Raw genomic sequence first — 22,021 nt, 5'->3', positions numbered from 1 at the left:
TCTAATCCAGTTTTTCCTAAATTGATACTTTCTAGTTACACTGCACTACAGCTCCAATTTCCAAGCCAGAAAGTATATCATTCCCAGAGACTCCTGATAGTGATAGCGTCTCTAGTCATTCTATTACACTACTGTACACAACGGGGGCCTTCTAGGTGTTTTTAATTAAAGAAAAACATGTATATAAAAAAGATGTCAGTTCCACCTTGAGCGCTCAGAGAGGGAAAAGCTAAACAGTAGCTTGTGAGAAGGAGCGCGCGCGCGCGCGCCCGTGCATACAGACGACGCGCGCGCGCTGCTCCGTGACCCATCTCACTGAACAAAGGATTCCCGTTCGCAATCTCTAGACCTAAAATGGCGTCAGTTCAATCTCCCAGCACCATAGAGATAAAGGAGAGACCGAGTTAAAGAGGGGCGGAGGGCGGGAAGGTGCACGGAAAAGGCGAGTGGGTAGAGTGGCTGGTTTGGTTTTTTTTTTTTTTTTTAGCATAAGGCCTCTCTGCCTATCGCGGCATTCTGACTCGCTGGTCGTAGTTCTGAGCCCGGACTGCCGGAAAAAGCCTCAGCGCTTGTCTGATTATGGCGACGGAGGACGAGACTAAGATTTCTAAGAAGGTAATGGAGGTGAAATCTTCTTTAAAGAAAATTGCTTCTTCACCGAATTGCTTCAAACCCCGAAGGGCTCGGTTGGTAGAAACGTACCGCCTTTTCAACCATGAATAGCCACTTTCTCAAGCAGTCCAGGCTAGGCGACTTTTCTTCTCCCCGTCCAGAGATACACAGTAGTTCTGAACACGAAGGTTTCGGTGACCTCTCGTCTCCTTTTGACAACTAAATGTAGGATTTAATTTTAATCTGTCAAATCTCCTTAAAACAACAGGCTGCTTTTTTCCTTCTACGTTGGGTTGGTGACAGTTGCTTCTGGAAATGCCATTGCACCCAAGCGACCCTATTTCAAAATAACAGCCATAATCCCCGCTACTCAGCATTATTTTAAAGAGTTTGGCTACCACTAGGAAAGAGCAAAATGAAAGAATGATAGTTAATCTTAACTGAATTACTTGTATTTGTTGATACAGACATACAAAGTGTAGTAGTAAAAATATCTTAGGGATATGATCCCAATTATTGTTCTGATGTTTTAAAGAAATATCCAAATGTACCTGATATTTTTCCAAAGAACCAACAATTGTTATGAAGAGAGTTTTTATAAAATATAATATGTTCAGCATTCTGGTAATTTAAATTCTTAGTGGCTGTTACATGATATCAGACTTTCAAAGGATCTTTACCCTCTTGAGAAAGGATCATCCTTAATACAGCATATGCATATTTTATAATATGTAATTGTGTTTATTTGTACAGTGACAATGTATTACAGGCTATACAGTAGTGCTAAATACAGACAACACACATACCTATCACAACATTCTCTTCAGAGTAAGAAATCTTATGCAAAGTATAGAAAGGGAATGACAAGTGAAGAAATTAAAGTCAGGAGATATGAAAAAATGTACTTACATCTAATTCATTATAAAAACATAAGTAGTGCTAAGGTGGATTGGATCCTTGGCCAATCTAGTCCAGTAGTCTCTTCTCACAGTTGCCAACTGACAGCAAAGGGAACCCCATTAGTTTCCCAGCTTTCGAAGACAGGTATAGTGACCATCACGTGTTAATAGCCGTTGATTGTCTGACTTCCATGAATTGATCAAACCTTTTTTGAAGCCGGGCAAACTGGAAGTCACCATCATATTTCATAGGAGCAAATTGCAAAGTTTGATTACATTTGTGATATATGAACACCATTCACTAAATTCATATTTTCTGTCGTGGCAAATAATTGGTTTCTCTGCATCCATATACTATTTCCTATGTGGCCTTTGGTTCTGAAAATTTCTTGCTTTTTTTTTTTTGCAGATGTTATTAATTCCATAAGACCATGACTTTCTCCATCTTCCCATTCTTCTCAACCCTTTGCTATATTTTTACATGCAAAGATACACACCATACACTTACAATTCAATTCTCATTCATTCTTTCGTACAATCAAACCTCCACAACCTATTTACTTTTATATTCAGCTCATATTCATCGCTGTTTTTGTTTTACTACGTACAGTTTTTAAGTAGAAAATTACAGGACTGAATGGGACATTAGTGTTATTCTAGCCCAACTCTCATCCCACCCAAGAAAGGAGTCCTTATTCCATCCCAGACAAATGGTTGTCCAGTATTTTCTTGAAAACCACCAGCAATGGTGAATTGCACTCACAACTCCAAGAGGCAACTGTTCCGTCAACTAATTGTTCTCACTGCCAAGAAGTTTCTCCTTATTTCCAGGTTGGATTTCTCTCTGACTAGCTTCCTGTTATATATGTTATAAATCTACCCCATGTACACATTCAGCTCTCAGTTCTATATAACAAAATGGGAAAAGCATTATCTTATATACAGCCATTTTTGTTTCTATCAACAAATGTTTATTCCTTAATGCAGATTTCATACTACTTTTTACCAGCATTAGCACATTTTAAAGTTTTCTCCATATTGAGGTAGGAAATTTATGAAAACTGAAATAAGCTTAAAATCTCCTTTCCCAAACCTTAACAAGAATACAATTCAGTTATGAAGCTCTTACTGACCCATTCGTAAAACTATGAGGTCCGTGATCAGAAACTAATTCAGAATGCAGATGGCTTTATTTAAGTTGTACTAGTGAATTTGATGTTACCAGTAATTTATGACACTGTATCTCAAACCTCCAAATATATTCATTTGAATAATTTATACATTAGAAATATAAATTTGATGTTGATAATGATTATTAATATGACCAAGCATCACCTTCTGCAACTTACCAGGAAAGTAATATTAGAGCTATCCAGCTGATGATCTACTTAATACTATCAGACAATTTGTAAATCAATATAATCAAAGCATATTTCCTATAGCCAAACTAAATTTTAATCTCTGAAATATCTACTACAAGTCACATTTGATCAATGAGTTTTATTTGTGCGATTGTTGCTTGACTTTACTGTTCAGTTTTTCCTCTTTGTGGCTCAGTAAAGCTTTTGCACCAAATTTCTGTTATGCTTAACTATAATAGAGGTTGATGCCTTTTTTGAAATTGGATCTTAAATTATTATTCAGAGAAATTGTTTTTGTTCATTTTAAAATTACATTTGGTGAGCCCCAAGTATATCTTAAGTATAATGCATTTAATTTCTTTTCAGTCCTTTCTGCAGGAAATGCTGGAAATCCATAAAATTCCTTGTGCTCGACAATCATTTCTTTATGGAATATTGGGTGGTCTAGGTGTAGGGCTTGGACACTTTTTGGCAACTAGTAAGTAAAAAATAAAGACCTGTTAACATATAAATTATATGTGATTGTGTGTAAAGTTTTTTATTTTTTTATTTTCCCATCATACTTTCTCAGATTACTATTTGCCATCAATGCACCATTTTAATAAACACAATTGACACATCTTTCATAGTAGTACTTGTTTCTGTCACTGCATTCCTTCCTAGAAAAAGTGCATATTATCAACAATCCCTAAGCTTTGAATATTAGTGGTAAACTTTAAAGTTCTAAATGTTAATCACTTAAAACTAATAGTAAAAGAATAATTCAGTGATCAACCAGTCTGTTGCAGTCATTAACTAGAAATCTTATTTCAATAGTTTGCACGTTTCTCCTCTGTTCTTCCTTTATCAATTTAATATACTCTTTCTGCTTTCCAAATAATTGTTCTGCAGTGATGATCTCAGGTTTAATGCAGTTTCAGTAAATTCCATTCAACTAAAACTAAAATAAGTATTCCAACAATGATCTATTCTATTATGTTAAACTTCAGAAGTAACTATTTTGGATTATGTTTTACTGTGATTTCCTATATTTTTGTTGTTGCTACCTTATTATACACGTTCAATATGAGTACGATAACTCTTTTCTCATCATCAGGCAAAGTGAGACGATCCTATAACTTGGGAGTAGGAGGTTTCTTTGTGACAACATTAGGATGTTGGTGAGTATAATTCAAAAATTATGATAAGCTTACTGTTTTAAAATTGATCACGCAAATGGTTTTTCTACACTTTTATTAATAATCACACGGTACTTATTTGTAGCAAGATTTCCTTATTACCTTAAGAATTGTACTTTCCATGCATCTGTCCGAATTTATACCAGTTGATCTCATTGGCAACAATGACCAAATTTTCTTCCATAATTTCCATATAGAACTTGGTTGAGTTCATAATTGGCATCAAATTGATTCCAAAATTGTTTGTGAGCCACTCAGTTGTTTTTTGATTGGCAACCTTGCAATTTTTTAAGACTAGGTAACCAAGAAGCTTTTAAAATTTCCAACTATTGTTCTTTAAAAAAGGCTATTGCAATGGAAAAAAGAATAGGCATGTCTGCTGTCTTTTTGCATAGGCATAATGGGGAAGGCGTTTGAAATAGCTTCTATGACAAGTACTGGTGTAAGTCTGATGTTTTTGGACTGACGCAGAAAACAGAAATATATAAACATGAGTGGCAATAAAATGTTTTTTCCATAGAGAAAAATGTTATATAGCATGTGTTCTTCTTTAATGAGTGCCAGTCTGACAACAGCTGGATTTATATTCTGTGATAAAGGAATCATGCTTTTTTCTTATTCTGTCTAGTTTTAATTGCTATAAAGCAAACAAAATATAAATAATAATGCAAGTGATAAGTGATAATCATGTGCTTTTTAAAGGTTCTATTGTAGATACAACAATGCAAAACTAAGGTTTCAGCAACGCATGGTTCAAGAAGCGATAAAAAACAAGATACTTTTTGAAGGCACTCCATTTGACCCCACAAAGAGAGAAACAAATCAGGAAAAAAGCCATTAGTTATAGCAATGCCATTAAAATAATTTATACTGATTATGTGTATTTACCGCACCTTACTGTAATTTGATAAAACATTTCTTGTATTGTAAAATTCAGTTTTTTATTCTCATTTTATCACTGCTTTGTATGTAAATATGCTGCTTTGAGAGCAACTTTCTAAAGTAGCACATTCTAGCAATGTTTTTTCTGATAAATTAAAAATATAGCAACAGCACATTGAAAGCTTTATCCATTGGACAAAATAGCCAAAACTAAAGGACAATAGTGGTTAGTTACTTTGATCTTAATGAAGTATAGCAGTCATTTTAAAATCTCTCAGCTACTGCCTCTGAGCACAATTTTCCTGCTGTTCTCAGTACTATATTAATAGGAAATGGAATAGCAGTTTGCCTAAACTCATGCTACAAAGAACAAATATATTTTGAATGCTATGCTAATTTTTTTTGAGGATTACTGGATTCTAATGTTAGCTATACCTTTGTTCTGTAGATTTCAATCTTTCTAAATTGCCATACTGTATTTCATTTTCCCCTTTTCAGAATTTTTCAACTGTAAAGGTGCAGTGCCTTTAGTTTCTTAAATTGTCACTTGATTTATATAGTAAGGCACATGGTGTTTTTTTTAATTTGAAACATTTATACTGATGAGAACCAGATGATGTAACTAGATGACCTTGCGCCAGTCATTCCTTCAGACATAATTTGTGCAGGCTTTGCATTAAGCTAGTGTCCACATGTATGTATGACATATCTACCTATCGCTTTTTTAAAATTGGCATTGTTATAAAGGAGCCAAATAGTTGAAAAAACATTTTACCCAAATATACTATGTAATATATTGTTACTAATCTCTTAATGACCCACTGATCTTGTAAAATATCTTATTGCTAAAAAAGCGGATGATTGTTTCCTTAATTTTAATTGGGAAAAAGTATACCTTGTAAAAAAACTCGGTATGTTCATTAATTGCATATTGATATACAAAGTATTTGTAAAGAACGCAGTATAGTAATAAATGTAGGCTTTTAATGTGGTACCTTTTTCCAATGAAGTCTGTGCAAGTGCACTGAGAAATCATGTTGTAAATATCTAGAAGCTGCTGAATATCTTTGCCCAAATCATAAAGTTGCAACCACAAATTTTACACATCCCAAATTCTGTAGATTAAATCTTCTAAATCTGAGGCCATTGATGCTCTGAGTTTGTTTTCTTGCAGACCTTTAATTACTGTATATACTCGAGTATAAGCCTAGTTTTTCAGCCCACTTTTTGGGCTGAAAAAAGCCGCCTCGGCTTATACTCGAGTCAGTGAAAAATTTGCCCGAAATGGAGGAGAAAAAGGGGCGGGGCCATGCCGCTGGGTGACACTCGTGAATGGCCCAGTGCCCCTGTGAGTTTCCCCTCCCTCTGTGTCAGTTTGTCACGCAGCGCGCACCGCACCATCCCCCCTCCTCACGTTCTAATGTAATGCAGGGCTGTCTTACGATTCCCCTTCCTCCCCCTCCTGCTGCTCTGCAACGATGTCCCGATGTCCCACCTCCTCCTTGTTATGGCAAGCAGCCACATAGCGATGTCCCACCTCCTCTGGTACAGTGATCCAATGATAGGAATCACTGTGCTGTGTGTCATAGGAGGCGGGACATCGCTCCCGCGGCTGCACGGGACATCATCATGAGGTGAGTGAAGTATTTCATTGAATACACCGCTAGTTTACTGTTTTTCTTTGAAATAAATATTCAAAAACATTATTGGTATCTATTTTTATTTTTGAAATTTACCGGTAGCTGCTGCATTTCCCACCCTAGGCTTATACTCGAGTCAATAACTTTCCAGTTTTTTGTGGTAAAATTAGGTGCCTCGGCTTATATTCGGGTCAGCCTATACTCGAGTATATACGGTACTCAAACTAGGTAACATCACTGAGGTCATGAAACCTCAGTGAAACAAGCAAACTCAGAGAATACTAAGGACTCCTCATTTCAACTGTGAGCTACAAATATTTTCATTTATTGGTAAACCTTAAAACCTACTTAGGCTCAATTGATTTTCTGGTAGGGATTGTAGACTGTTAGCACCTATAGAAATTGTAAATATAGTAATACTTTTTTTCTATTCATCTCCATCCCAGTTCTACAGGGCTTATATCCAATTTCAAAATCTGCCTGGATATATAGCTATTCAGAGGCTAATAATTGTCTCCTAATATGTAAAGAAACTGGTCATAATTTTTCATATTTTTGGGAATAGTAAAATATTGTTTGAAATACATTGCTTCACCTTTGGTTGTTTTTTTTGAAGTTGTCTGAAGTTCAACATCTTATTTTGATTTCTACAATGTCAGCAGCCATTTTAAATCTATCATTTTATGCTTCAGTAAGAAAGTGTTCCTAGATTTGTTTAACCAGCCAGCCAGCCAACCGTATTTTAATTTTGTATCTCAACTTAAAACATGACTCTAGGCAGCTTACAATGATCAGTAAAAAACAAACTCAATCCAAATTAAAAGACAAATAATCACCAATAGGTGATTTTATGCAGCAACTTGCATTTCATTCTATTTTCCCAAACCTGGGAAGTACTTTTAACCAAAGTCATGGAGCAAACTTTTTGGCCGAGAATGGGATTTGAACCAGGGACTTCCCAGCCCCAATTGACTAACTAGTACTACAACATGGCAAGAAACACTCCAGGACATTTTGAGGAGCCTGGTCCATTTTGTTATACTTAAGTTTTTAGAGGAGAAAAAGTAGTTAATTCTATTTTCAGCTGAAGTTGTAAACTGATAGAACAGTATTTATCTTCTACGTTTTAGGTTTTAGTTCATGACCTATTAAGAACTTGGCTGCACAATTGGAGGTAAGCAGCAGTTGAGCAAGCAAAACCATCCCTCCCAAGCTGTGGAAAATTTTTATCTTACACGAAACCAATCCCTGGTGTGAAAAAGGTTGGATATCACTGACCTACAATACACTTGTTACTTATTTTGAAAATGTACACGAGTCTGAACTGTAGCTAACAAAGCAGAAAAGAGTTAACGTGTATAAAAATATGGTAAAATATGTATTTGCACCAAAATTAAAATATGTAACATAATACAAAGAGGGACTTGCTAGCATCTTGGCCCTAAATCCTGAAAGCAGCAGTGTGGTTTTCAGGTCTTCTGGGAAACAAGAAAATTCGGACCACCTGAAATTCAGCAGGAACCTTTTCCACAAGGAAGACTTCTAAAAAAGCTGCATTTCCTCCCACAAGGAAATACTGTTTCATAGAAGAGATCTGGAAGATGTGCGCTGCCAGATCTGGTAAAATAGGCAGAAACCACTGGTGACAAGATAGTCCCTCAGTTGTTTTGGCCTTGCACTGTGCAGGGTTTAAAGATGACAACCAGCACTGCATTCAGAAATTTCTTGGAAGCAAGTGGCAGAATGCCTGCATTGCTACTTTCTAGACTACCTGTTTTTTAAAATGTTTTTCAAGTGCATACCCAGTGAATGCATTATAATCATCCAACTAGGAAGCAACTAGGGGGTGAAATAATGTCTTGATCTGGAAATAGGACCAACTGCTGCACAAAGTGGATTTGTGCAAAGATCCACATGTTCATGTTGCCACCTGCTCCTTGAGCCAGAGCCAAAGCCAAGCAAATTGTGAAATTATGTAGTGTACACTTGTAAAATAGCTTACCCCAAACTTACACTTTTCAAAAACTAAAGTAACTCCCCAAATGTTTTCTACTGTCCCAAAGGGTCTTTTTTAAAGAGCAAACACATCCCTTCACAAAAAGGTGCTTTCTTTACAGAAAACAAATTTTGATATCATGTCCAAGGGGATCATATTGTACCTTCATGAATGCAGACTGCTTCATAGAGTAGTTTCCTAGTAAATCAAATTTACGAATAATTTGTTCATATTAGTAAATACTGTCAGAATAATATTAAGTTTGAATAGAATGCATGCACTAAGCTCCCAAAAATCCATCCAAAGCATCCCAAAACCTTTCTTAGCCCAAATACAAAGGGGAGAGGAATAGAAGGGAAAGGCACAAAATACAACAAATAAATTAAGGAGAAATGATCCTCAGGCGTGCCTAAAATTTATTAAGGCCGAGTGCATTTTGGGAAACAAATCTTTTTTCAATCAAAATAAATTCTATTACTTTGCTGAAAGCTATTAAAATCTATGGATAACATGTTTCCCAAGAACTAGAAATGCTGAAGATAGTACATGCAAACCGACTGCCAACTTAATGGAATTCATGACAAAATGCACAAAAATGTCCACTTTCATTTTACTCCTGTTAAAGTCACTTGTACCCAACCCCACCCCCCAAAGCAATTCTTCTCTGCAACTAATTTCATCTATATTAAACTGCAGTCACAGTTCTGCAAAATTCTGGTAATGAAGTTAGGAGTTTAAGCACTATTAGTGGACATAAGAAAGTCATTATCAGCTTTAGTGTAGTAACTTGCAACACAGGAATTCAAACTGCAAAAATAATGAACAGGCATATTTCCATATTTTCTATTAAAATGACAATTTGTTTAGGGTTTTCTCCCCTATATCATAGGATGTGGAGAGCATACATTTTGAACCTTCTCAGAAATCAGATTACTTTAAACATTGAAGCTAACTGTTTCATTAAAGGGATTTTAGACCAATGTGGTGAGAATCCCAGAGTAAGAGTAAAATGATTTTATTTTATTGCAAACAAACGGCTAAAGTTAATTTCTCCACCCACTTTCTTTAAAGTAAATCAGCAGGCTAAGGAGACACACCCATCTGAAAACTAACATGATTAAAAATTAGATATAAAATGGGTGAATCACAATTTCATTTGTTTACAAAATGGTGGAGTATACTACTACAAGCACACTAAATACACAGTATTTGTGGGGAAAGGGTTACAGACACACAGCTAACTTCATATAGATCCCATTAGACAACTGGATTTACAACAAGTTTGTTTAATAAGAAATGGGCAGAGCCAGCTTTTTCAGAATCAAAATGCAGAACAATGGAAAAAGTTGATGGTGTGTACCTTCACAAGTTGAGCCTCTACAGACAAATGCAACCAGGTTAGATGTGCACTCCACCATCACTATTTAGCTTTAAGGTTTTGCCTCTTCAAAAACATTGCCAATTTTTTTTTAAAAAAACCTTTATTGCCAAAAGACATTTACTTTTTCTTCCTTCTTCCATACCTAAAAACTATGTAGAGAGGATGGAGTGGAAGATGGAGTGTAATGAATGTTATTTACATTGTATTTTGGGGGGGAGGGGAGGGCACAAAAAGCCTGGTTGCTAAATATTCTGTTTTGATGACTCACGACTGTTTCCTAGAAATTGAGGGGAGGGAGAGAAAAAAAATCTTTAATCAGAGGACACCAGATACAAAGCAACATTTTACTTTTGTTGTGGTAAAAAAAAAAAAATCACATTTTACAGATAAAATGTAAGAACCCTGAAATACTGACACATTCGCTCATCGTGCACAATGCTGAGGTTCTTTTAAGATTCACTTTAAAACTGCAATTAAAAATGTACAAAAAAAAAAACCAAAACCCACAAAGCTTCTAAAAAAGGAACCTGCAGGCACTTCCTCTTGTGGAATGTTTAAAAAGTTAGCCTACTAAAGAAAACAGTCGATTTCTTGTGAAGGTTTTGAAGAAATATGGATCAGTTCATTTTTATTTGGGAATTCAATAATATCCTTGGTGGTAATGCTGACTCCATGGCTTCTGACCCCAGAATTGCTGAAAAAAACGAGAGAACACAATGTCATGTCAAATTTAAGTTTATGGCTTACTTATGAGACTTATGAAAAGAATGAATGAGGTATATGCAAACAAAAATTGTTTTATTTAAAATTGAGAAGTATACTTACACCCTGCTGCCACTGGTTGTAGCCCTGAGATTGATTTTTGTAGCCACGATTGTTTCCCCTTCCTCTGAAATTCTACAAAGCAAAGAAATGGGTTAATTTGGGTCATCTGTTGAACCCTAATCTGTCAATCCAATCAAGTTGTTTTAGTTGAGAAAAAGATTTTGTACTCTAGCAAAATAAAAAAATGCTAAAACTTATTACTAAGAACATATCCCCAATTTACCATAGTATATTTGAAAATGTGTTTGCAAGCTATTTCTTATCAAGTACAACATCCATGAACCATTTAGAGTGAAACCTAAAAGCTTTGTTCAGGTTAATAGCTATGATTATGCTGTGCAATATTGCACTAAATATATTTGGAATCTGCCAGAATTCTAGATAAAAATGTACTATTTTGTTTTTAAAAACCTGACTCAATCTACAAGTATCAGTTTAGGACTAGATCCATTTAGCTTAATAGCCATTATTGGGGGAGGGGGGAGAGTTAGGGATTGGGAAACCAACTGATTGCACACTTGTATTTAATGTGGCTGGTGCTCAATTGTTATATGGTGGCATTTATGTTATATATGTCATCGTAAATCATTTGCAGTCTTGATTACAACTGCACACAAAATGGCATTACAAATAAATGAGTATCAATATAATTCCTTGATTAGAGATCACCGGAAACAAGTAAAGAATGTAAGGGGAAAAAACTGATTCAAAGTAAAAGTAACTGAAATGTTATAAATTTTAAAACTTTAGACATACTATATCAGCAACAGGCTTATCAGAGTAACATACTTCTTTTAATTATATCTAGATTGATTACTGAAAGCAAATTATTCAAGAAAATAAGACCATCCTCTTGGCTCTAACACATTACCTGATTATAGTTCCCTCTGTTGGGCATTCCACCTCTGTTATAATTTCCTCTGTTCGAATAGCCTCCACCGCCACCTCCTCCTCTTACTGGGAAGACAGGACCACGAGGATATGGATAGCCTATGGCTCCACCACCGCCACCTCCACCTCCACGCTGGGGCATATTGCCACCTCTCCTGTTATAGCCGCCACGATTTCCAGGGACTGTGGGGGGAAAATGCTACTCATTCGGTGTCTGTGTATTTTTTTAAAAACTATTAACCCAGAAAGTAACTACCCTTCATTGTTAACCTCTGTCCAACACCCAGGCTGCTATGAATTTTGCAACTAGAATCCAAACCTCAACTGGCAAACATCTGTAGCACCCCAAATAGAGTTCCTTAAGAATCATTGTAGTGAAAGGAAATGACAAGTCCCAACTTTTTCAGCCACCACCTGTCACTTTCATATTAACCATATTAACACTCTTTACAAACACAAACACTCTTTACAAAAGGGATACTCAACAGCTGCATAGCAGTCTTTATCCTACTTTACAAATACTGATGCTGCCTTGTGTCTGAACCTGACAAGTTTCTGAAACTAGATATAGGTAGCTGTAAACCCTTCACAACTCTTTTCTATTTTAGGATCAGGCACTTAAGATGATTCCTACAATATAGGGAACATATTAGGACAAATTGCACTACTGTCTACCTCCTCCTCTGAAGTTGCCACGCATGTTAAATCCACCACGTCCTCTCTGTCCACCTCTGTTAAACTGGTTTTTACCACTCTTTTTATTACTTTTCTTTGAACCAGTATTCTGTTTTTTTTCTGGAGGAAGGGCCTTCTTGCTTTCTTCTTTGTACTGCTCCAGAAGTTTTTGGGCTTCATCTTTTTGCAACTCTACGTAGATTATTTCATCAAAACATTCTGACACCTCTGGCAGAGTAAAATTTCCTATAAGACAGAGAGCCCTCAATATTCAGTATTTATTTCTGGAAACCATCAGAATAAGCCAAAGTTCCCCTCCTATATAAAAGGAATATGAGACAGGTGATCTTCAACTCAAGATGCTAAGAGCAAGATTCCCGAACACTTGACACATTCTCCCTATAAGGTTGAACTGGGAATACATGTCCACTAAACATGTTCAGCTTCGTTTTCTAGGGCACTTTAATGCCAAGACAGCTTTGTGCATCTGCATGAAGCGTATCATGACTGAATAGTGTTAAGGACTGCAGCAGAGGGAACACAATATAGTGTTGTCTTAACAAAGTTACAGAAGTCTTCCAGTTTTTTTTTAAAGAGGCATTAATTGTTTAAGGCAAGAAATTTTGAATCTTTATAGATTTTACATTACTCCTTTAAACAGATACTCAACATCCTAGAACACAGTATAGATTATGTTCCATGCCTTTCATTTTGAGCACTGCATGCTCTGGAAGATCTTTTCCCTCCACCTCTGCCTTCTTTTGTGTTCTTTGCTTGTAGTCTTCATCTTTTGGGCAAACAACAACTGCTTTGCGCTGGAAGCCTGCAAACAGGCACATTTTTCTCCTCTGCGCAGCTGCAGACACATTTGTCTGAAAAAAATGCAGTAACTTACTACACGTAGCTGTCATTGTTAGAGCTAAGTTAAATTAGTGTGCTTAGATTTCACCTCCATATGTATAATGCAATGAAGTTTACAAGTAGAAGGAAGTTATGTACGTTAGGCCGAGATTCTAGGGTAATCATTTTCCCCAATTTTAACTGTATTTTGAACACAATTGCTGTAATTTCAACTTTATGCATCAAATATTTATTTCCCACTGAAGTTTAGACTATATGCCCCTTAAACTGCAGCTCAATTGCATTAGTAACATAAAGAAGTCTAGCCCCCATACCTGATCCAGAATAAAGTTCCGTTTCTTACGAGCAGCAATCTCAATAAATTTGCCAAGACACTGAGGTGCTCTTTGAAGCAGTGTGTTAAGTTTTCCAGTGTCAGACATTTGCCGCTTAAAACCTGCAACCTATAAAAATCAAAGTAGCATATATCATTTCTGATTTTAAGTTTTATTATTCATTTTAAGCTTGATAAATTAAAATGTAAAAAATAAAGCCACTTTATCCTTTCACTAAAGATACCAAATCTTAATAAAAAAAACATGCTATCCCAACTTATTTTCAAAGTGTTAATTTGATTAGCCAGTTGCAACCTCTTTCAAATCAGAATCACTAATTATTGCAATGTCAAATAAATATTAAAAAGAACTGTTTCATCTCAACAGCCAGGATAGTTTTAATATATTATCTTTCAATCAAGAATCTGAAACACATTAATAGCCACATTTCCAAATATAAGAATCAGCAATTTAATTCCCAACTCACGTGAATAACTGTCCCTGCTCTTTCCAGTAATGTCACATCCTCAATGAAAAGCACACTACAACTGGTAAGACTAGTCAACCAAATGACCTATAACTCCACTGCCAAATTATTTACAACAATCCAAAGTTTCTATATATAAAAATTGTGCAATAAATTATTACAGTAATATCTTACCATCATTTTGTCCATAATAGTATTTGTTCCAAGGATGTTGTATTTTCCAGGATTATCTGATGAATGTTTGGTGACCCATGTAGTCTTCCCAGCCCCAGGCAAACCAATCATCATGACCACCTAATGAAAATTTAGTAAGGATTTTAATTATAAGGCCTCAAAATAAAACACTTCATTACCTACCCAAATGTTTAATGTGTACTATAAGCCTTCAGCATTGCAGGACCCAGTAGGAAGCATAAAAAACAATCCTTCCTTCTGAAAGCACTAGGTTTTTATATTAGTTCAACAATGGACTATTACTTACTTCACAGTCTTTCTTATGTTCTGGTCCTTTGGGTCCTCTAACTCTATCTTCCAGATTAACATTTTGGATGAATGTATACCCCTCTGGTATGGGAAAATAAGGCTCATCCTTCTGGCCAAAGTTGAATTCGACTGCACAATTATGGCAGAGGACATGTGGGAAAATGGGCCGTTCAGAAAGAACTTCTTTAGGGATCTTGAAAGCAATTCCAAGGTCCTGCCCATTCTTTGAGTAAGAGAATTCCACCTCATCACCATCAAAATTCTGCCATAACAAAAATATTTTATTAACATAATGGCAAATCCTCAGTAGTTTAAGATATCAGAAAGAAACCGTAAATCTAAACAGATTACTAGTTAAGATCTAACAGTAAATTCTAGACTGAAGGTCAAGTAAAGCAATAACAAAACTAGAGAAACATTTGAGTCTGAAAAAACATTGTGATCTATTTAGAAGTGTTTTGGTTAACTTTAGACAATATTAAACTTCCTCCCTGACTATCTGTTTCAAAGCGGTTCAGTGCTATTAAGTAAATTCGCCAAACAGAAGGAATTAAGACATGAGGTTTCAAATGAAATATATTGTTTTAATATTCATCTCCTGAACATCTCAAATAACCTCCAGTTCAGAGGATTTATTTGTGGAATGTGACATGGTACAAGAAAAAATTCGCTGGCTTAAAGGAAAAGGAACTTTCCCAAATTTTCCAGAAAATTTGCACTTCTGTAAGAGTTATCCAGTTAGTTGTTCTAGTTATTAAAAATTACAAACACATAATATGTAACATGTATAATTCTAGTAAGATAAAGAAGACTTACAGCAAAACATCCGATCACATCATTTTCATCAAATTTCTCACCAAAATCTTCAATCTCACAATTGCATGTCTTTATCCCTTTTAATGAGTATCCATAAGAAAATTCCTCCTCACCTAATAAATGTGAACAATTGCAGATGAGGCTTTCAGACTAACGGCTTAAGGCGAATAATATATTGGAGAAAAGGAGTTATAGTTTTTTAGCAGGGTGTTAAAATGCCTATACCAATGGAACAAACTCCATTGTTTTTATATCCAATGAGATTCTCTCTAGCATTCTATACTAACCTCTGAAAAATTATTTTTAACAAGCATTCTCCAGTAAACCCATTATCCTAAAGGGAGTCAAGAATGTAAATGAGACAGTACAGCTAAACTTGTCAAAAACTAGTGATGTTTCAAAGTGTTGTTTCTTGTAACTTTTCTTGATGTATGAGAAATTCCTTCCAGTATTATCCTACATAGAAGCAGCTACACTTTCTATATTCCATGCAGAAGAACTTCCAAAAGTGAAAATGATTGTTTAAACTTTTTTTTGTAACATGTTGATTTTTATAAGATCTTAATTACTGTATTGTGTGCCTTGGAAGCTTAACACAAACATTTGTTTTTAATTTTTTGTGAATACAAAATCTAGTTTCAGGTACAAATCATATCCATGAATATTTCAACTTTGTAAGTACACCAATACAACTAAAAAATTCAAGACAAAAGTTTTGTATACCCCAGCGTGTATATAAAATATAGCAGATCACATACAAACTGCTTCATCTTCCCTTTACTAAAAAAACCAAATAAAATGTTTAGCTAAGAAAAGAGGGAAGAGGGACCAAAGATGCCTAACTGGCCAACTACCATACGTACACTTAATTACATTTTATTTATAGAACAAATATAACTAATTCCAAACAGGCTATAATTAGCCTTTAAAAAAAATAATCCTGAAGTTTGTCCTCTCTCATCTCAGAATGACAGCCTAACTCCACAGAAAAACCTGGAAAAAAATCTTACCAAGCAGCATCCCACTTGTGTTTAGTGACCAGCCAACTCTCACTTCATGTATGTCAATGTCTTTTGTATACAGATGCTTAACAGGGATTTTTTCAGTTACCTATTCCACAGAAAATAATATAATTTAGTTTTGAGAATAAAAACAGCTAGAAAATATATTATACCAGGGCTTTCTCTTCAGAATTTCAGCCAAACACACACAGCTTTCCTCTCTACTTTTCATGGAAATATATATTTAGAATTACAACCCCCGGTATGTCCAATATATATATATATATATATATGTATATGTTTTATGTATATGTATATATATACATATATATATGTATATGTTTTTCGCATGGATGTTTTCTTGCCATTTTTGCAAACCTGAACTCGACACATATCTTGCGTATTGATAATGCCATTTTGATTACAAAGTCCACATTTTGATTTTAATAAACTATTGATATTTATTTTAATGTTACTCATATACATTCTTCCCAAGAGCCAACAATTCTTTTCTAGCAAGTTTTTTCTTTAAAAGCAAAGGGGGTTATTATACTCTGTATTAATTTATAATTAAGCCTGTTACATATTTATACTTTCAGATACCAACAAAGTATCTTATTTACCTTTACTTGTTGTATTTCAGCAAAAACACTTTCAGCATCAATGAGCATCTAACATCACTATTAATTTCACTTACTTTCATCTCAAAACAGACTTTTCCTTTCGAAACTCCATAGGACGCTCGTCCTCCAGCCCACAGAAAGGCAAAACTTTCCATAGTTAATGAAGAAGCACTAAAACGATCTCTTGAGATTTTAAAGTGTAGGTCACAGTTATCTGTCCCAAAAAAAGGGGGGAGGTGGGATACAGTTGAAATCTGTTGTAATATTCTAACATGAAAATGAACAACGTGTCTGGAGAATCTCAATCATACAGGTCATGATTGTTCCAAAAGTGCTTTTTTTCAAGAGCCAACTGAACTTTCTGGTTTTGTTTCAAGCAAAATGTTTTCAAAGAAAAACCAGAAAGTCCAGTTCCTTCTTGAAAAAAAGCACCTTTGGGACATGAAAATGAACAGCATCTTTTAAAAATGTGGTTAAAATTATTTTGATTTAAAAACAACTTGCATGTATTTCTTAATTTCCATGGGTGTATTTGTAAATGAATTCAGCCCACCTTTCTATAAAAGCTCCAAAACAAAGCAATAAAATCAATGTATAGGATACTTAAATTGACTTCAGAATTAAAAATTTCTACATGCAGCTTAGGTGTAAAGTGTGCTTGTCATGCATTTAAACAAATGTGAGCATACGATATATATATATTAGTTGATGATTGGATGACTTGTAAAATTTTCCAAACTCTTTTTAACAACAATTCACAGAAAGTCAACATTCAAGTTGCCCTTGTATCATTTCATATCCTTTATTTACAAAGCTGCTCCCTTTGACCAAGAGCTTTTAATGCTCCATGAATCAGATTTTGAGTTCTGTTGAGCATCCCAGATCAATACTCGGATAACTATGCAAACAATTTCAATTAGGTTGCAATAAGCAAACAATTTGCTGCAGTTACTTATCTAATTTGCTTACTTCGGAGTGTTCACTAACACGTATACAGCATAGGATAGTGGACACAACACTAGTAGCAAAATAAATGCCAAATGTTTGCCCAACTTCCTTTTGGCCTATGCTCCTTTGTATGCTTTGCTATGTCTAATATAGCAGAAAATTAAAACAGTACACAAGATGGTTTTCAAGACAACTTAGGTGTCATATTAAGCAATTTTCAATAGTGCTCAAAAGTTTTTGAACAAAGGACGCCAAAATAATCAAACTTTCCAAATTGATATTAACCTTCGACTCATATTATAGATACTGGTCATACACAATATCTAAAACTAGGTTTCTGAGATAAACTTAGAATATTTGATAATTTGGTTTTTAGGTTTTTACATTTTTACACTAATCTGTTCATACAATAGTATGAAATGACAGTATTTTCTTTCCTTGCTTCCAAAAATTTCTATATCATTTTCAACTTGTGAGGTACCTCGAGATTTATAGATGGAGAAAAAATATTGTTCATCAATATCAACTTCTTCCAACAGATACTATCACATTTCATTCAAAGCAGTATAATTTTATATTAAATATTCAGAATATTTTTGCCTTTAATGCCAAACTTAAAATTTTGGCCCCTTAACAGGACTTAAAGTACACTTATTCAGAACTAAGCCTCCCTGGATCAAGTGACTCTCTTTCCCAAAATCAAGCACACTGTTCATTCAAAACTAGTGAACATGCAAGCAATAGGCTTTTATAAAACAGAATAGCTTTCTTCAATAGCCATGCTCCACATATTAGTTAACAGTTCTTTGTCATGGCATGACAAAACTGAAGGAACGTGTAGCAAAGAACAATCTGATTTACTGTAAACTTGATAAGACACATTTTAAAACTGGTTTCTATAAGTTAGCAATACTTCACCAATGCAGGCTTTATGTGCTTCATTCCAGCATTTAATAATACTTTATTACAGCTCTGAAAGTGCTGTATATAAAATTCCACCATTTTTTTAATGGAAAATGATATTTTTAAATTTTACCAGTAATTGGTATTTTGCATCATATTGGCTTTGATGGGAATATATAATTTACAATTTCTCTATAACAATAACTTGAATATAGGTAGTTATTATTTTAGTTCAAATGTTGATATCATAAAAGTATTCAGAATCACTACAGTAAGATTTTCCAAGTAAAGCTCTAAAATATATCCATTTTTAATGTGTATTGTAACCAATCCTACAACCATGTACCACTGAATAATTCCTACTAGCTAAAATTTCAGAATGTAGGAGTGATGGAATATATATATTGGAGCTGTGCAGCAACCCAATGTTGAAGGTGAAATGATAATTCAGAGACTAATGGAAACAGTTAATTTTGAAAGGTAGTTAGGCATAGGTACAAAATACATTCAATCTATATCTATGTATGTTGCACCACTTTCTTGGCTTATGATGGCTTTTCATCATAATCACCCCATTTGTAAACAATCTTGATAACTTACAATAGTAAGGGACATTTGAACAATCAATTCAAATAAAAGCAGAAATTGTACCTCAGGTGAGGGAATAAGCATAAGTAGATCCTCAAAGTCTTACCAAAGAAGTATCTTTTAAGAGACCAGAATACTTTTTATTTACTTACAAGTATCAAGACAAACCACTGTGTCATCAAAGTGTTCATCCTCTTCTTCAACAGGTGGCTGTGGTGATTTGGCCCTGATCAATTAAAAAAGGCACTTGAATTCAACTATCAGAAAACATTTAAGTATTTCATTAAAAAAAATTAAATACCACTTATTACCTGCTATACTTGTTTTCTTCAATATACTCAAAATAGCCTCGTCCATGGTCTTCCCGTGGTCTTTTCACTCCCCTTTTTTTCTCACCCGGTTTTTGTTCAGATTTAGTTTCTCCTTGGAATTTTTGGAGGAAAAAATAAAGTACGTTAGAAACAATATCGTTGAGTGCAAAGGGACAAAAATCCTGCTCTGGAAAAGATACGCCCTGCAAGCTGACTAAGCAACAACCCATCGCTATACAGACCGCTTTCCGTTTCATTTCCAGAACTAGACGGCCATTTCGCGGTTTCTGGCATCATTTCCGCTCAGTGAATCTGAAGGCGGCTCTAAAGAGACCTCGTAACCCTCACCCAAAAAAACAAGCGGCCGCGAGAGGCCTACATCGGAAGAAATGGATTTGCCCGCCTCCATCGTACTTCGCGAGGCCTTGGCGCCTCGCAAGCGGATGTGACGCAAAGCGCACAAACACCCCCCCGCGCGCGTTCCACAGCGCGCCCCAGCGGCTCCTCTGGGCCGCCCTTCCCCCTCTCCCCTTCCTCGTTGCTCTCGCGAAATGGCGCAAGCGCCCCTCCCCCTCCGAAACACGCGGCGCGCGAGGCCTGGAAACCCCCGAAGGACGAGTTGCCGCGGCCGCCGAAAGAAAATAAGATGGCGGCTTTCCCCGACCCCATAAAGAAGCTACCAACCGCCTCCGCCCATCTGGGCTCCGCGAAGTACTCACCCGCAGGGCGAGCGGGCCCTCCGGCCTTTTGCTGCTGCGGCTGCTGAGCGGGCGAAAGCTGCTTGGCGCTGGCCTGGCTCGAGGATGCAGGAGTCGAAGCCGAGGCCTCCGGCGCGGTAGCGCCTTTGCCAGACAATTCTTTCCCCACGGCGCCATGGCCGTTGGCGTTCCCGCTGCTGCTAGTGGTGGATGCACCGGCGGCGGCGGTATCTTCCTCCTCATCTTCCCCCTCCTGAAAGCCTTGGTCGTCGCCGTTCTCGTCGTCTTCTAGATCGTCGGCCGCTTCTTCTTCACCAGCCGCCACCTCTTCGCCGTTTTCTTCGCCCAACTCCATGCCTTCTTCCTCCTCCTCCTCTCCCTGGGAGCCGCCGAACTCCGCCTCCTCATCGTCGTCGCAGGCCGCGGCCTGGTCGGGGCCTCCGCCTCCCGAAGCCATCAGCAACTCCTCCTGGTCACCTCCGCCGCCCGGAGCGGCTTCTCCCAACTCCTCGATGTTGCCATTGCCGGGCTCGGTGCTGGCTAAGCCCCCTCCGCCGGCCTCCTCTTGGTCGAGCGCGGCTTGGAGCCGTTCCATGAGCTCGGCCTTGAGGCCCTTGTCGGAGAGGCGCCGCTTCTTCAGCTCCTCCTTGAGCTCAGACACCTTCAACTTTTTCACGTTCACCGGCGAGCAGCTCATGGCGGCAGCGGCGACGGCAGGAACTCGATGCGGTCTGGGCGTAGGCGGCTGGCTCGTATGGCTGCGGCAGCTGCAGAAAGAGATCCGCCTGGCGCCAAATCCTTTCACCGAGGCTCGCGAGGCAGGAACGAGGAGCGCGACTCACGGGCTCGAGCACGTAACTCTACGCTCAGCCCGCCCCCGCGGCGCGCCGCCTCTCATAGCCTCGCCCTCTTTGCCACACTGCCTTAGCTTGCTTCTCTGGCGGAGATTCACGGTAAACGCGGGGCGCAGCCAAAATAAAAAATCTTAAAACTGTTCCATGAATTACGGGACTATGTTCCAGATTACGGAATACTGCGTACTCTCACTGGATGCTGGGCAGTATATCTTCACTAGGAAAACATACCTTATTGAATTAGATATAAAATATTGCTTATGGGTTTTTTTTCTAGCAAATTGTAGGTTTTAGGTTATGTTTGGCACAAGTTGCACATTTTACAGGAAAATTATTGTTTATGACTACATTAAAAAGCATCTAGACAGAAAATGGAAATATAATGGGGCCAAGGGTTGCATTGGTTGCCATGTATTGTAGTGACTCAGAAGCTATGCAAGTGCACATACGGAAAAGCAGACTGAATTCAACCTTTGTCTAAGTCATTTTATTAAAAATTGTTCCGTTTCCACTATTTCAGTGGATGGTTGAATGCCCTCAACCATAGAACAGCAGCAGTTAAAATGGCTACACTGTTATATGAACATTTGCAGATTCCAAAGACTGTCCATCACTGCCCAGGATACCATTATAATAGCGTACATACTTCTCTGGATATTTTACTCTCAATCTATGCTTTTATTTTAAATAATGCACTTTGGATTCATATTTAATAGTCTGTTGTATACCACTCAGTTTTTCAGCACAATCTTTTAAGTCTGTAATCTTTATTGCTCTCTGCATTTGTTGGGTTT

At 36.7% G+C, this 22,021-nt stretch overlaps 2 protein-coding genes across 3 annotated transcripts; one reads left to right on the top strand and one right to left on the bottom strand.

Moving 5' to 3' along the window:
* Positions 1 to 418: 418 nt before the first annotated feature.
* COX20 (cytochrome c oxidase assembly factor COX20) lies at positions 419 to 6,073 on the top strand. 2 transcript variants are annotated; one of them, XM_014076685.2, is made up of 4 exons: positions 419 to 615; positions 3,239 to 3,350; positions 3,969 to 4,032; positions 4,753 to 6,073. In XM_014076685.2, exons 1-4 carry the CDS (start codon positions 580 to 582, stop codon positions 4,889 to 4,891), a joined length of 351 nt encoding a protein of 116 aa, XP_013932160.1. In that variant the 5' UTR covers positions 419 to 579; the 3' UTR covers positions 4,892 to 6,073. The 2 variants fall into 2 exon arrangements, with proteins under 2 accessions (XP_013932160.1, XP_013932161.1); XM_014076686.2 differs by lacking the exon at positions 419 to 615 and adding an exon at positions 681 to 837.
* A 2,894-nt stretch (positions 6,074 to 8,967) lies between these two features.
* HNRNPU (heterogeneous nuclear ribonucleoprotein U) lies at positions 8,968 to 21,204 on the bottom strand. The gene is made up of 14 exons (XM_014076684.2): positions 20,395 to 21,204; positions 19,676 to 19,787; positions 19,517 to 19,590; positions 17,000 to 17,139; positions 16,312 to 16,411; positions 15,302 to 15,414; positions 14,484 to 14,747; positions 14,177 to 14,296; positions 13,516 to 13,644; positions 13,044 to 13,212; positions 12,341 to 12,586; positions 11,646 to 11,848; positions 10,775 to 10,846; positions 8,968 to 10,643 (listed from the first exon to the last, which is right to left on the bottom strand). Exons 1-14 carry the CDS (start codon positions 21,068 to 21,070, stop codon positions 10,590 to 10,592), a joined length of 2,472 nt encoding a protein of 823 aa, XP_013932159.2. The 5' UTR covers positions 21,071 to 21,204; the 3' UTR covers positions 8,968 to 10,589.
* Between the last annotated feature and the right edge of the window lie 817 nt (positions 21,205 to 22,021).

This window comes from Thamnophis sirtalis, unplaced genomic scaffold, assembly GCF_051295495.1.
Source record: "Thamnophis sirtalis isolate CommonGarterSnake01/CBP01778 unplaced genomic scaffold, rThaSir2_p1.2 scaffold_6, whole genome shotgun sequence".
In the NCBI taxonomy this organism is placed as follows: Eukaryota; Metazoa; Chordata; class Lepidosauria; order Squamata; family Natricidae; genus Thamnophis; species Thamnophis sirtalis.
The sequence above is the reverse complement of the archived record's forward strand: the minus strand, read 5'-3'. Positions and strand labels throughout refer to the sequence as shown.